The sequence below is a fragment of the Gossypium arboreum genome, chromosome 9 (genome assembly GCF_025698485.1).
Source record: "Gossypium arboreum isolate Shixiya-1 chromosome 9, ASM2569848v2, whole genome shotgun sequence".
NCBI classification, from domain to species: Eukaryota; Viridiplantae; Streptophyta; class Magnoliopsida; order Malvales; family Malvaceae; genus Gossypium; species Gossypium arboreum.
The window spans coordinates 81,735,044-81,751,476 of NC_069078.1; the positions used below are offsets into that span (position 1 = coordinate 81,735,044).

The 16,433-nt window shown below is 33.1% G+C and overlaps 1 protein-coding gene across 1 annotated transcript; it reads left to right on the forward strand.

The window, feature by feature from the left end:
- The first annotated feature begins 10,735 nt into the window (after positions 1-10,735).
- LOC108454920 (zinc finger protein SHOOT GRAVITROPISM 5-like) lies at positions 10,736-13,524 on the forward strand. Its single transcript, XM_017753553.2, has 3 exons — positions 10,736-11,370; positions 11,505-11,904; positions 12,553-13,524. The coding sequence occupies exons 1-3, from the start codon at positions 11,262-11,264 to the stop codon at positions 13,331-13,333; spliced, it is 1,290 nt and encodes a 429-aa protein (XP_017609042.1). The 5' UTR covers positions 10,736-11,261; the 3' UTR covers positions 13,334-13,524.
- Positions 13,525-16,433: the final 2,909 nt, after the last annotated feature.

Sequence of the window (16,433 nt, forward strand, 5' to 3'; positions counted from 1 at the left end):
TCTTGTCAAGATATGAAGAGACTAATAAAAGATTTAGGCCTTGGGTAGATAAAATTCATAGTTGCCCAAATGACTGCATGTTTTACTAGAGTGATCAGAAAAACCAACAATCTTGTCATGTTTGCGGTAAGTCTCGTTGGATGAATAGGAATACAAAAGATGTAAATGCGGATGAAAGTGGGGCACAGTTAAGAAATAAGCCAGTCAAGGTTTTGCGATATTTTCCCCTAATACCAAGACTTCAAAGGTTTTTCATGTCTTCAAAGATAGTCGATTCTATGAGGTGGCATACTGATGAATGGACCGATGATGGATTATTAAGGCATCCTGCTGATTCTTTAGCTTGGAAATCGTTTGGCAGTAAATTTTCAAGCTTTGCAAGCGATCCTCGGAATGTAAGGCTTGGGCTAGCAACTGACGGCTATAATCCTTTAAAATCATGAGTACTTCCTATAGTACTTGGCCTGTAGTGCTCGTTCCTTACAATTTATTTTATCTATGATTATCTCTGGAGAGAAAGGTCCTGGAAATGATATCGACATTTATTTGCAGCCACTTATTGAAGAGTTAAAACAATTATGGTCAGGGGTTGAGACATGTGATATGTTAAGAAATGAGAACTTCAATTTACGTGCAGCTTTGTTGTGGAAATTAATAATTTTTTGGCTTATGCCAAGTTATCTGGTTGGAGTACCAAAGGATGTTATGCTTGTCCTTGTTGCTCTGCGTAAACATATTCGAAATGGTTATATAATGGGAAGAAGTTCTATTATATGGGGCATCGTCGGTGGTTGGACGGAAATCATAGATTTAGATTTCAGGGGACTTTATTTGACGGTACTAAAGAGTTTAGAGAAGCTCTTGTGTAGACTATTGGATCCGAAATCTTGTTCATATTAAAAGATATGGATTTTAGTTATGGAAAGATGAATCAACCATCCAACATACAAACAAGGAGAAGATCGAGGGATGAATCTGATAAAGAGAATGATCCTAATGAGGCGGATTTGTGGAAAAAAAAATATTTTTTTTGAGTTGCCTTATTGGAAGCATCATATTTTACGACACAATCTTGATGTCATGCATATTAAGAAGAATGTTTGCGAGAATATCATCGAGACAATTTTGAATATCGATGGAAAATCAAAAGACAATCTTCAGAGTCGACTTGATTTAGTTGACATGGGAATTCGGTTACCGCCTCCAATTTTTGCAATGTCGAAAGAAGGGAAAGAAGTGTTCTGCACGATGTTGAAGGATATAAAGATCTCAGATGCGTATGCATCAAATATCTCTCGATGTGTGAGTTTTAAAGATCGAAGACTATATTATTTAAAATCACATGATATCACATCTTGATGTAAGATTTACTGCCACTTGCTTTACGGTGCTGTATGTCAAAAAAGGTTACGTCCTGTATAATTGAACTTTCCAATATAATGAAAGCTATTTGTGGCAAAGTTTTGGATGTTGAATGTTAAGATTTTGACCCGATTAAGCAACAAACTAGAAAATAGCGAAATAAAATGAGAAATTAAACACACAAATTTAACGTGAAAAAACCCCTCCAAAGAGGATAAAAAATCACGGGCAAAGATAATTTTACTATAATGGCAAAAGAACGAAGAGTACAAAAAGATGGAGATAAAAACTAAACCCAGAAAACTCGAAAACAAAGAACCCACAAAACGTAAACACAAAATTCTCTAAATATGTTATGAGTTCTAATCTCTAATGGGTATATTTTCTAATGTTGTAAAAGAGCCTATTTATAGGCTAAATTCATAGATCAAATAATAATAAAATAATCTAAACTAATCAGTGTTTGATTGAAACAGGTAAACAGAGTTTAACTGAAAGATTATTTTTTAAATTTGACTGAAAATTGGAGTCATATTTAACAAATCTCCACCTTGACTCATATTTCCACAACGCCATCTTTGCCAAAGCCTGCCACGAGCCTATCTTGAACTATGCAGGGAATTAACTGAGTCAAATTTGTGCTTAAAAACTTGAAGACTTCTAGCCTTCGACTTGTACACTGCCAAATCAAAACTAACCCGGGTCTGATTTTCACGAACACAGTGCCCTAACTTTTCAAAACCTGCATCCAAAAGAGAACTTCTCTTCAACGAAATAGTCATACATTTTTCCCTCCTATGACCAAGTTGCCTCCACTCCAAACAAGTTAACTTTAACTTCATAACGGACGAGGGACGTCCGATTTCACCGGTCACTGTATAACCTTTCAGAATATGAAGACTGTCGGTTCTTTTACCTTTTAACAAAACGAGAGCTCTAGAGATACTTTAATATCGCTAGACTCGATGTTGATTTTACATCCTTTCAAGTCTAAATTACTTAAGGAGATGAGATTCTTTCGTAAATCAAGTACATATCTGACATCTGAGAGTGTCCTAATCGTCCCATCGTGCATCTTAATTTTAACAGTACCAATACCAATTACCTTACTAGATGAATCGTTTCCCATGCGCACAACTTCACCTTCAATCAAACTGTATGTGGAAAACCATTCTCTATTGGGACACATGTGGAAAAAACATCCTGAATCTAGGATCTACTCGGACGTGAGCTTGGTGTTATCACTTGTTGACACTAACAAGAAATCATCCCCATTTTCATCGGCCAAATTAGCACTAGCTACATCTTCCTCGTTATTCTCAGTAGCTTTTTATTTCGCAGTTTATAACAATCTGCTTTGACGTGACCTAACTTTTTACAATAGCAACACCTTTTATCTTGTTTCTTTGATGCTACCAAAACGGAAGCTTGCCTATCTGTCTTGCTATCCAAATGAAGCTCATTGTCGAGTTTGTCTCTATTCAACAAATGCCCATTCACATCTTCGAACGAGAGTTTGTCTCTGCCATAAATCAGGGTCTCCCTGAAAGACTTGTATAAAAGGGGTAAAGAGCACAATAATAGCATAGCCTGATCTTCATCGTCAATATGAACCTCAACATTCTTTAAATCATTTAAAAGAGTAATGAATTGACTGATGTGATCTCTAAGAAGCTTACATTCGTTCATGCGAAACGTAAATAGACGTTGTTTCAATACTAAACGATTAGCTAGAGACTTAGTCGCATAAAGAGTTTCTAACATTTTCCACAAGGCAGATAAGGTCTTCTCCATCAATACCTCCTGCAATACCGTATTCGTGAGGCACAACTGGATTGTAGATAAAGCCTTTTCATCAAGCTCTTCCAATTCTATTTTATTTAGATTCTCAAGCTTTTTCCCAGTAACAATCTTTTTCAAACCGGATTGAGCTAGAATTGCCATCATCCGAACTTGCCACAGATTGAAATTTGTCTCACCATCGAACTTCTCAATTTTAAACCTTGTTGTTGCCATCTCTGAACAGGCTGATCTATGAAAATTGAACTAGCTCTGATACCACTTGTTAAGATTTCGACCCGATTAAGCAACAAACAAGAAAATAGCGGAATAAATTGAGAAATTAAACACACAAATTTAACGTGAAAAAACTCTCCAAAGAGGATAAAAAACCAAGGGCAATGATAATTTTACTATAATGGCAAAAGAACGAAGAGTGCAAAAAGATGGAGATAAAAACTAAACCCCGAAAACTCGAAAACCCAAAAATAAAGAACCCACAAAACGTAAACACAAAATTCTCTAAATGTGTTATGAGTTCTAATCTCTAATGGGTATATTTTCTAAGGTTGTAAAAGAACCTATTTATAGGCTAAATTCATAGATCAAATAATAATAAAATAATCTAAACTAATCAGTGTTTGATTGAAACAGGTAAACAAAGTTTAACTGAAAGATTATTTTTCAAATTTGACTGAAAATAGAAGTCATATTTAACATTGAATAACTTGAAAAAGTATAGGATCGAGCCGCTTTGACTTTATGCAATTTGGAGAAAATCTTTCCACCTTCCTTCTTCACTATTATGGTGCACTTGGTAATCCATCTCCCTCGTGAAGTAATAATTAAAGGACCGGTTTTCTATCGATGGATGTATCCTATAGAAAGGTGCTAATTTATTTGTAAAGTATTCATTCATTCACCTCTATACATTTAGTTACAACTTTTGATAATATTGTATATCGTATTTAGGTTCCTAAGCAAATTGAAGTCTTATTGTCGAAATAAGCGTTATCCAAAAGGATCAATTGCTGAAGGCTACTTGGCAGAGGAGTGTATGACCTTCTGTTCTAGATATTTAGAAGATGTTGAAACAAGATTGAATAGACCAAGTAGAAATGCTGGGCTCAATGATCCCAACTTTGCCGAAACTTATTTATTTCAAAGTTATGGAGAACCAATCGGTAAAGTTGAAATTGCAGAATTAGATGAAAGATCTTGGGTACAAGCACATAGATATGTTCTTTTTCACCACGATTCAATTGAACCATTACGCAAGTAAGTTCTAAAATATGACAAATATTCATCGTTTTTATTTGTTTATTTTCTAACCAATTAAACCTCTTTTTAACATAGTGAGTACAAACAAATCTTAAGATCTCGTTCATGCTCCCGAAGATTACAACAACGAGAGATTAATAAGTTATTCACAGAATCTTTCCATGAATGGTTAAGCCAACGGTATGCAACTCAACCTTTTATTGACAAATAATAATATTTTCTCATAACATTTATAATTACTCAATTTACTTTTGATTCAATAGGTTTGGAGTGGGAAGGACGTTAATGACGAAGTTAAATGGCTTTCCTAAGGCCCGAATAGAGTAGTAAAAAGCTATAGTACCTTTATCATCAATGGATTCATATTTCATATAAAATATTGCGAGAAATTGAGGAGAACTCAAAATTGTAGAATAGTTGTTAATTCTTCAATTACAAGTTATGCTAGTGCTAGGGACAGTAATCCCGTTGAGGGAAATGTGGAGTATTACGGACTTCTTACTGATATTATTAAGTTAGATTACTATGGAAAATGGAAAGTTGTCTTATTTCGATGTGATTGGGCTGATGTTAATACTGCTCGCGGAATTAAAAAAGATCAATTTGGTTTTACAATGGTGAATTTCTCTCGATTGATTCACACTGGAGAACAATTGATAGACGAGCCGTATGTATTTTCTTCTCAAGTAAAACAAATTTTTTACTCAAAAGATCCAACTAATGAGGGTTGGTATGTTGTACTCCGAAACACCCTTAGAGACTTGTTTGACATGGGCAATAGAAGTAGAGATGACATCGTCGAAAGATCAGAAACTTTGCATTTTTCCAGAACAAAACTTAAATGAAAATATCCCTAGCACTAGTACACAATTTCAATGGGTTCGTCAGGATGTGGATGAAGATATTTACGAATCATGATGTCGTAAGATTTTACAATTTTTTAATTATATGTAATATTATAATTTTAATCTTGCTCATGTTATGTAATTTAACTATTTTATATGTACTATTATTGTTGTAATTTGTTACTCAAATTTCAATTATTTTATGTGTATTGCAGGAAAAATGCGTAGAAGAAGATTACAAGATTTAAGTATTGTCCAGAATACTCCAAATTCGGAAGAAGCAAATAGTGAACCGTAGACAGTTATTGGATCTTTGAATGTGCCGGAGACACTTGACGAGCCTGCAGAATTTCAAAGTAATGTTAAGTTTATTTTACATGTGTGTTGACTTTTATTATTGATTTTTTTCATTTATAATATAAATAATAACATATCATTTTTCAGCTGAAAGTGGTGGGACGCGCAGAGGTCGAGGACGTACTCTACTTAAATATTTATACGACTTAAATTCTGTCGAGCGTGTCAAAGTAAGTAGAAACAGTCATGGTCAGCCTGTTGGATTTGAGGCTCGACTTTTAGTAGGCTATTTGGGCATTATAGCACGAAATGCTAATATGTTGCCCATCAATTACGAATCATGGCATCACATGCCTGATAGCAACAAAAATCAAGCTCTCGATAATATTAAGGTGACAAAACATCTAATTGTTATTTATAATACTTTGGTTTAAGTTTCATTTATATTTACATTCTAAACTTGTGTTTTTTTAGGAGAGATTTGCTTTAGAGGTCTCGGTGACTATATCAAGAAGGCATTGGGTAAAAAATGGAGAGACCATAAAAGCACTTTGAAGAAGCAATATTTTAAGAAAGACATAAGCCTCAAAAAAAATTGCGAAATGTCTCGCCGGGATTGCTGAAATACCAATGGGAAGATGCAGTTAGATTCTGGAATTCAAAGAAAGGAAAGGTTTTACGTACTTCCAAATTTTTATAAATTTTTCGGTATATAGTGTTTACTATATATGTAATAATAATTACATTATGTAGGACCGTGAGCGAGTTGGAACAAGCAGCAGGCAAAAACAAAAATTCACGCACACGGTAGAGTCAAGAAGTTTTGCTTTTGTTGCTGAGGCCGAGGTACTATGAATTTATTATTTCTATCAAATATTAATGACTTTTCTACTATTAAATAATATTTTTACTACTATATTGTAGGAAGTCTCATCTGGTCAAAAAGTTAGATGCCTTCAGCTTTTTGAGATTACGCATAAGAAGAAAGATGGATCTCCTATAACATCCGAAGCTGGAGAAATTATGATATATTTACTTAATAAAATTTGATTTATTATAAACATTTGTAATGTTTAATTATAATGGTTTAATTCATCGTTAGTAGTTTTAAATAATGTTAAGTTATGTTGCATTCCTTTTTATTATATATTTCGTTTCTAACTCTTTGATTGATTTATTAGGAGAAACTAAAAGAGAAGAAGGCGGAGTATGAAGCGATTGCTTCGACTGATAGTTCTGTTAATCTCGAGAACATTGATAACAGAATTATTACTGAAGTTTTGGGTCCTGAAAAGTATGGTTGGATTCGATTTCAAGGATCTGGTGTTACCCTGACCCAATATTTTGGAAGTTTTGGGTCCTGAAAAGTATGGTCGGATTCGATTTCAAGGATCTGGTGTTACCCTGACCCAATATTTTGGATCCGGCTCCCAGCAATACATACAGTTGAGCAAATTGCCAAGGTTGAAAGAAAATATGAAGAACTCCAGCAACAACTTAGAGCGGATGCAGCAGCGAGGGAGACAGACGCAACAGTGATTATAACAGAGCAGAGTAGAAAATATGATGAGCTTCAACTACAGCTTCGGCATATGATGCAGATGTTTCAACAGTCGCAAAAGCCGCCATCTTAGACATTTATTTTCTCGTTGTAAGAATATTTTTAACATTGTCACATTTAACATTATTGTAAGAATATTTTGAGCTATACTTCATTTATTAATTTACATCATGCATTTTTTATGCTACATTTGTTGTTTTTGGTTGGATTCAATGCTATATTTGCTTTTTTTGGTTGAATTTAATGCAGAAAGGTTTGGATATTGGTGAAAATGTGCATTACAAATATGCCAAAATTAGCGGCATTTGTAACAAAGCGCCGCTAAAAGCCACGACTTTTAGCGACGCTTTTTCACAAACGCCGCTAAAAGCCATTAACTTTTGTAGCGTTTTTTTTAAATAAACGCCGCAAATTTTTGCGGCGTTTTCTATAGCGGCATTTTTTGCGGCGCTTGTCAAATCGCCGCTAAGGCTAAAAAAACACCGCTAAAAGTCTGTTTTCCTGTAGTAGATTGGTTTTGTCATCTTTTCATCACAACTTGTGAAGACAATAAAGATATCCACAAAATGGATCTGCAAACTAAATAGAGAAAAGACATGTGGAGTGAATGAGAAAAAAGAAAAAATTGATGAGAGGGAGAAAAAAGTGGGTAATAGCCAGTCCGAAGCTGACATCGCTACTGGGCAAAACAAAAGATAAGAAGTAAACGGTTTTGAGAAAAAAAAAGAGAAATTTTTTTTAATTTTCTTTTACTATTGATAATAGTTAAACACTTATATAATGATTAAAGATTGTTACCCAATCAAAAAGTTGTCATTATAGATGATAAGAATGAAAAGCATTTGATGTACTTTAATGTATTATATATAATAAATTATTATTTTTTACTTTGTATCATATCGTTGCAAAAATAAATAGATATAATTGAAAGTTTAATTATAAAAGGGCATATGAATATATATAAATTTATTTATTTTAGTAATGTGATTATAAAGATAACAACATACTACCAAGTGATATTAGCCAAATGGCCAATGTTTGACTTTAGTAAGTTTTTTTATCAAAATTGGAATCTCCGTATAAATCTGCACCTCATTGCAATATAAACTTGGGAGCTTAGCCATATGGTCAGCAATTTTGTTGAGGTCCTTCGAAATATATCGAAAATGGACTCTCCAATCACGCTCCAAAATTTGATGAATCAGACGCAACTCCGACATCCTACTATTTGTAGCACCACCTGCTAGAATAGTTTCAACTTCCAAAGCTATCACACTCCACCTCTAATTGTCTGAAGTCAGAATCTCACGCTATCTTTAGACTTTCTAAAATAGCTTTATCCTCAATCTTGAACATTGTTTCCTCTCTAGTGAAACCACTAATCCATTTAGCATAATGATCCTAGAAAATCCCTCCAATCGAAGTAGAACCATTAGAAACTAAAATTTCACCATCAGTGTTGAGTTTTATCCACCTTCGCTCTAGTGCCACCCAATATGCGCCTACTATCCTCTGGACACGATAAATTTCACTTGACCTTGAATTCGAAATGCTTGTAGTCCAAGCCTTCCCTGGGGTGACAACATCATCAACATTACTATGACTGTTATTAAATATAAAATTGTTGCGACTCTTCCATAGAAGCCAGCACAGTATTGCAAATAAAGTCAACCAATTCTCAATATCGATAACTCCTCCTTGGTTTGTAAGGTTGCACACAAACCAACTCTTAATATTAGCAGAGAAAAACTTGTTCCTTATCGAATTCAGAACAATCACTTGCCAAATTGCTCTCAAGAAACCACAATCACGTACAGCATGAATGCTCGATTCCAGTGGATTTTTGCATCAAGGGCAGTGTCCTTTATCAGTCATGTGCTTTCGAGCTCATTCATCATTTGTCAAAATCCAGTTCTACCATAATAGCCAAAGAAATAATTGAACTTGTTGCGAAGCCTTACACCTCCAAAGCAACTCCCGATTAACGAATGGATCAACGCTGCTAAAACCAGAAAAATTCTTTTAAGTTTCCCCCATAGAGGAGTTATTAGTTGACTATTTCCAACTGACTTGGTCAGTTCCTGCTTTTGTACAAGGAAGGAGTATAGTTGTAATATGAGAAAGCACATGGTTAGGAAGCAGAGAAATTAACCGACACCAATCTCATTTATCTTCTGCATCTATCATGTCACATACTCGAAGCGTCTCATCCGGTTGACCAATTCCTTCAAAGAAAGGTTTAAGTGGCCCAATCTTCCTAATCCATGTGTCATTCCAAGAGTTCACCAACCGACCATCACTAATCAACCAGTATATATTCTTGATGACATCTGGCCAAATTCTCATAATACACCTCCAAATAAATGAACAACACTCTCTTGAGATAGAATTGGACATCAAACTTTGAACATTATATTTACTCCTCAACACTCGAACCCATAATATATTAGGATCAACAATAATGTTGAAACCCAACTTTAGTAAGAAAAATTTGTTCTGATCTGAGAGGCTTCTGATCCCAAGCCCCCTATTTGTTTAGAGGCCTACAACAATCAGCCCAATTCACAAGAGAAGGTTTCCTCGATTCCTCACTTGAACCCCAAATGAAATCCTAATTTAGTTTCTCAATTTTACCACAAATCGATAGTGAAAGACGAACCGTACACATGAAATAATTCGATACAACTAGAAGTACTAATTTAACCAAAATTATTCTTCCCGCCTTCGAAAGATTCCTAACCTCCCAACCACTTAACTTACTACGAATCTTATTGAACACAAAATCAAAAGTTGTTGACGTGACTCTCTGGTAAAAGACATTCCAAGGTATTTCCCAAGGTCATACCAAGGTAAAAATTTCTCTTCAAATTCTCTTAAAATATTAAAAGTGTTGTGTAGATAAAATTAAAATATATTTTAAAAAATCTTTAAGTAGAGATTTTAATGTTTGGATATAAATATATAATTCACAATAAATTAATTTTAATTAACATGTCACAGGCAAATATCAAACTTGTAACTAACATAAAAATTAAAAACGGATAAAAATATATAATAAATGATAATTAATTCCATTTTCATCTAAATTAGTAAATTAAATTAAAACAACATATGTAATAAATAATTAAACTTAGAGCGTTTTGCACCAATTTGCACTGCAATTCCAATAAAAATCGTGCTTTTAAATATTAAATCTCAACAACGAAAGATCAAATAATATATATATATATATATATTGGTAAATAGTAAGTATATTCATATGAAGGTAAATAAATTTACAATATATATAGTGGAAGGTTCCGATTCATTGAAATGAGCAAATCAACCAATTGTACCCTTAACATAGGAATACAATTACAAAGACTAAGCTATATAATTTGATACAGGTAGACAATCAATCAAACGTGAGTCGTGAAGCACAATAGTAAAATATAGATATAAAAGATGGAATAAACATGAAATGTATATACATGTACTAACAAAAAAAAAGAACTCAAAACAATAAAAGGGTTGGCTTGGAAGGGTTAGAAAATTAGGAAGGTTCATTGGTTGGGGAAAATGGAGGGAGGGTGGCTTGTAATTTAGAATCATTCATATGTAACGTTAATGCATGGAATTGCGAAGCAACAAATGTTACGGTGTATGAGATGAATTTTAACTGTGAATTGGAAGTGTTTGTTTGTTTGTGGGATGTTTCTCAATTTTGGCCCATCTCAGCTCGTGGGGTTCAAGTTTCAAGCTTTTTCATTGGCCGTTCTTTTCAACAAGTTTCTAATGACACTCTGCACTCCACAATTCATGAAGATGAGGGTTGCAAGCTATAAAGAGAGAAAAGATGATACAAAAGCTGATTGTTTAAAGCCTAAAAAAGAAACCTCATCTGATCTGATCATCAAACCCCAATAAGAAAAAAGGCTTTTAGTTTCTTTTCCTTTCTTTTCTTTTCTTTCCATTTCCTTCTCATCTCATCTTATGTTGTGTTCGACTACTCTTTCTACCTCGAATTATATGTATATCCATTTCTCTCTCACCTAATCTCTATCGTTTATTGGCTCAGATCAGCAGCAGCAGTTGGCAAAACAAAACATATTGCTTTGCTTTGCCTCTTTGGCTTATATTACACAGTTTAATTACCCATGTTGCCCGATAACTCTTGTTCCTCACTTCCTTCTTTGGAGCCATTTACCTGCATAGACAATGGTAATAACAACAATAAGAGGAAAAGAAGACCCGCAGGAACACCTGGTACGTATTATATATATATATATGAAAGCTTTTTATCCAATTATCCAAAATGGATATATATATGTGTGTGTGTGTGTGTGTTCATGATTGGCTTTCTTTTTGTCTAATTGGAAAATATAATTGGGTGATGTTAGATCCAGATGCAGAAGTGGTTTCTCTCTCGCCTAAAACATTATTAGAATCGGATCGCTACGTTTGTGAGATCTGCAACCAAGGGTTCCAAAGAGACCAAAACCTACAGATGCACAGGCGGCGACACAAGGTTCCATGGAAGCTACTCAAGAGAGAAACTCCAGTGGTGAGAAAGCGGGTGTTCGTTTGCCCCGAGCCTAGTTGCTTGCACCACGACCCTTGCCATGCTCTAGGCGATTTGGTTGGGATCAAGAAACACTTCAGGCGGAAGCACAGCAACCACAAGCAATGGGTCTGCCAGAAATGTTCCAAGGGCTATGCTGTTCAATCTGATTATAAAGCCCATCTTAAAACCTGCGGCACCAGAGGCCATTCTTGTGACTGCGGCCGAGTTTTTTCAAGGTTCTTTACTATCTCCATTCCTCTCACATACCATAAATATCTTCTTCTTTTAACCCTTGATCCTCAAAACACAATCAACAGTGTTTTAGATCCATCCTGGAGTTTTGCTGATGGATTTTAAGCTTCCTTAGATTTTTTTTTTTGGCTCATATTTCGGTAATATTTTGTTTTGAAGGAAAATTTTTTACCAGTCCCATACGATGATTGCATATTGAAATTCTCTGCCAAGCACCTTCCTTTGCTCGTGACTTGAGTTTTGGCTGGAAGAGGAAAAACCAAAAACTAAAGGACAGAAAGAAAGGAACATATATTTCTTTGTTTCTCGTGTCTGATGGAACTTTTAATCCAATATTTAGCAGCTGTGTTTATAGGCAGTTGAACACATTTCCCCAACATCAGTTTGATTGGTCGTGCATTTTTTTTTCCGCTCGAGTGACTTTCAGTTTGAGTTTAGCTTAGCATTTTATTCATTTCTTCCTCTAATCCATAATATCAGTTTGATGGAACTTTCGCATTCAATCCTTTATATCCCATCTTCGTTAATAAAGGCATCAACTAGACCAAGCCCTTTGAACAGTTCCTCTTGTGCCACTTTGAGTTTTACGTAGAATTGTGAGTTATAACAGCTGTTTAACTTCATTTTTGTAGAGTTGAGAGTTTCATTGAACATCAGGATGCTTGCCATATGAGTCGTAGCCGGCCACAATCACAAGCAATGCAACCGGTTTGCTTGTCGCAAACAGCTTCAAGCTCCAATCCTTCCAATGATATCAATTTTAGTACAGTTCCTTGGCCTAGTTTGGAGTTGGCAAACACAACAACAGATACCATGTTGTTGAACCCTACCAAAGATAATTCCCCTAAAAATGCGCACTACCACGATCTGGAGCTTCAACTCTTAACCACATCAAATCCCACTGAGGTCTTGGTTCCCCCAAAAAAGCTTGATCATCATTCAATCCAGTTACAGCTCTCAATCGGCTCATTTCAATCAACTTGTACGGAAAAGGAAGCAACCAAGAAATCAACTGAGATTCATGAGAAACCGGTGTTTGTTGCATCGAGGCTAAAGGAAGAAGCTATTGCACAATTAAGGTTGGCGATGGCAGAAAAAGCTTATGCTGAAGAGGCAAGAAAGCAAGCAAGAAGGCAGGTTGAGTTAGCTGAGCACGAGTTGGCCAAGGCAAAGAGAATCAGGCAACAAGCACAAGCTGAATCAGCAAAGGCTCAAGCTTTAAAGAACCATGCAGTCAAGCAAATCAACTCCACTATTTTTCAAGTCACTTGCCATGCTTGTAGACACCGATTTCAAGCAACAATACCTCCCGAAGAGAACTCTCTAGTTGTGAGTTACATTTCGTCAGCTATAACAGAAGGTGAAGTTGAAAACGATAGTCTTACAAATCTAACAAAACCTACTAACATATAAACCAATATATATGTGTGTGTATGTGTGAGAGTGTGTATAAGGTGTTAATACTCGTCTTTCCTTCTTATATATACCAAAAATGGTTGTTTCTATAATCTGGAGTTGATTAGTGAAAGTATTGTATCGTGGCTGATGTAATTTGTTCATTAATTTGGATAAATGAGAAGATATAATGATGGCGTTGATATTAATGGTGTGCTTTCAAGAATTGTTTATCATTTATTATATATGAACAACTCTTAGGTTTTCCTACTCTAAGCTAGTTATTACATTGAATATGGGGACAAAGGCACTTGAAAACGATTTCTTGTTTGGATTTTTGTGTTTGGACTGTTTGGAGATCTTTGTAGCCTGAAAAAGTCAGAAAATTATGGTGGGGTTGCCCTTCCTCTTCTGCATTATACACAACCAAATACCTTTTCATCTTTTATGTTAGAAAATATTTAAGTTTTTAAAAGGGATTTGTATTTGATAAAATGTATAATTCATTAAATATACCCTTTTAACAAATAGTTGAATGTATTCTGGTGCGATGTGCAGATCGATTATGTATATATATTTTTATATTTAAAATTCAATGTAATTCGTATATATAAAGTATATTAAAGATTAAAGTGAAAACCAACATGGCGGAATGTTTAAACTTACTAGATTTATGAATATTTTATAAGTTAGTGATTATAATAATATATAATTTTATTTATTGTGGAAATACATTTAAGATACTTATATAATAATTAGTATTATATATTATGTAATATTATATTTTGATTATAAGAATGATTTTCATATAAATTCAAAAATTTTCTCAAATTCGAACACTTATTATGTGAAATGACTAAGGTAGTAATCTACATTAGTGTTATGAAAGTTTTCAAAAATTTAAAATATATTTATATATATATTTTAAAATAAACTCAAATAATCTATTTATGAAAATAAATAAAATTTTAAACATAAACCGTTTTTATTCTATATGAAATCGGAAAAAAAATGAAATTCTAATGTTGTTTTTATGAAAGTATATAAAGATAGATTTTAAAAATTATATATATATATATATATATATATATATTGGTATTAGAGATTTAAATCTCAAAGAATACCAAATTTGTCAAAAGATTGTACAGAAATTTTATTTTTATTTTTATTTTTATTCTTATCAGATTTAAAAACACGTTGAAGTATGTTTATTTTTTAGAAAAAATAATCGAGTTTGATGTCCTTATATTAATTGTTTAATTATTTTGCATATACAATGTACTTATATTAATTTTTAAATTATTATTCATATTTGGTAAAAGATTATTTGTAGAAGCATTTATGGTATAAACTATTAATTAATTAATTAAGCATAAGAATAAATTTTTTAAAAAAATCATCTTTTGAGTGAAAATATTTAATAAATATAGAAAACCATATATTCATTATTGTAAAGTACTATACAATTAATTTTTATATTAGTTGTGTTATTTTGTAAAATAATGATAATAATTGTATCTATTTAGGATATTTAATTTTATTATATCTAAGTAATTAGTTTAGCATTGATTACTAATTTATAATTATTTTATGAGAATAGTTAAATTAAATTAGCTCAATTAGTATGGACATTGTTGCTAATACAGGATGAGGTGGGATCGAGTGAGCTAAAGCACATTATCCTCCTATTTATCAATTGGGAGGGCTATGAATAATTCTAGACATTAAATAAAAAGAACAAATATGATTAGAGCTTAAAAATAATAATATTTATTAGGAATAAAAATATCAAAAATTTCCTAGATAATTATTCATTAAAAATATGTTTTTTTGTTATTAATATTTTAACATATACCAGTAGTTCACGTAATATGTTATTATTTTTTCGGAATTAATTTCTTGAGCAATAATGATGGGAATCACCTTAATTATATAAAGGTTTGTTTCCTAAATTTAGTTAGTTGATTGTAGTAAATTTCATTGCTAGTCAAGTTGAAATGTTTTTCTTTATTAGAAATCGGAGTGTAAATTTGAAAGGGAATAATTTATGATTCTATTCGTATTATTTTAGGTAATTAAATTAGAAGGGTATAATTTAAGAATAAAATTGTTTTTTTAACTTTAAATTGCTATAATATATATTAGATAACATAATATTTAAATTATAATATAATTGATATTATTTATTTAATTAATAAATTGGGTAATTATATTATTTACTATAATATATTAGATAATAAATAGGCTCGGTTTTGGGGGTCATTCGGCCTGCCAAGACCCAAGGCTAAAAAGAGTTCAAAATATTATTTTCTAATTTTAAGGAATCTAAAACTTTATTTTATTATTTTACTTAGGGCCCAAAAATTCAACAACAGGCTTAATAATAAATACTACTATAATATTTGTACCTTTTTGTAAAGTGACAAAATTCTGTAATTGTGGGGACATGGTGATGGATTCTCTGGTGAATAGGGTGTCGCGGCTCAAGGATAAATTATTAACCCCGTTAGGTTGGGCAAGCACAAAGATGAATGGTAATGAACTTGGGGAAGAAGAGTATGTCAACAACAATTATGGAGGAAAATAGGATTCAATGCTCTTTTTATTAAGACATATGCTTTGTGGAAACTAGAGCTGATAATGGGCTGGGCGGCCCAGCCCGGCCTGAAGGCCCGCCCGAAAAATAGGAGAGTTTGGGTAAAAATATAGGCCCGAAAAATGGGCTTGGGCAAAAAAACGAGGCCCGTTTAAAAAACAGGATGGGCCTCGGGTAAGAGTTTTTTGGCCCGGGCCCAGCCCGGCCTGGCCCGAATTATATATTAATATATTTTTTATTTTATTTTTAATTATTTTAAATTTTTAATATAACTATTTTTTATTATATTGTTAATTTGTGTATTGTTTTAAGAATTGTTTTAGTATTATTTTTATTTGTTTTAATATTTATTTTTATGTTTTTAAATATATTTGATTTATTATATTTTTAAATTTTTTTATTTAATGAAATAAGAAAAAAAATTAATATGGGCCTGGCCGGGCCGGGCTCTGGCTTAGTAATTTTATTTTGGGCCGAGCTTGGACAAAATTTTAGGCCCATATTTCGGGCCGAGCCGGGCCC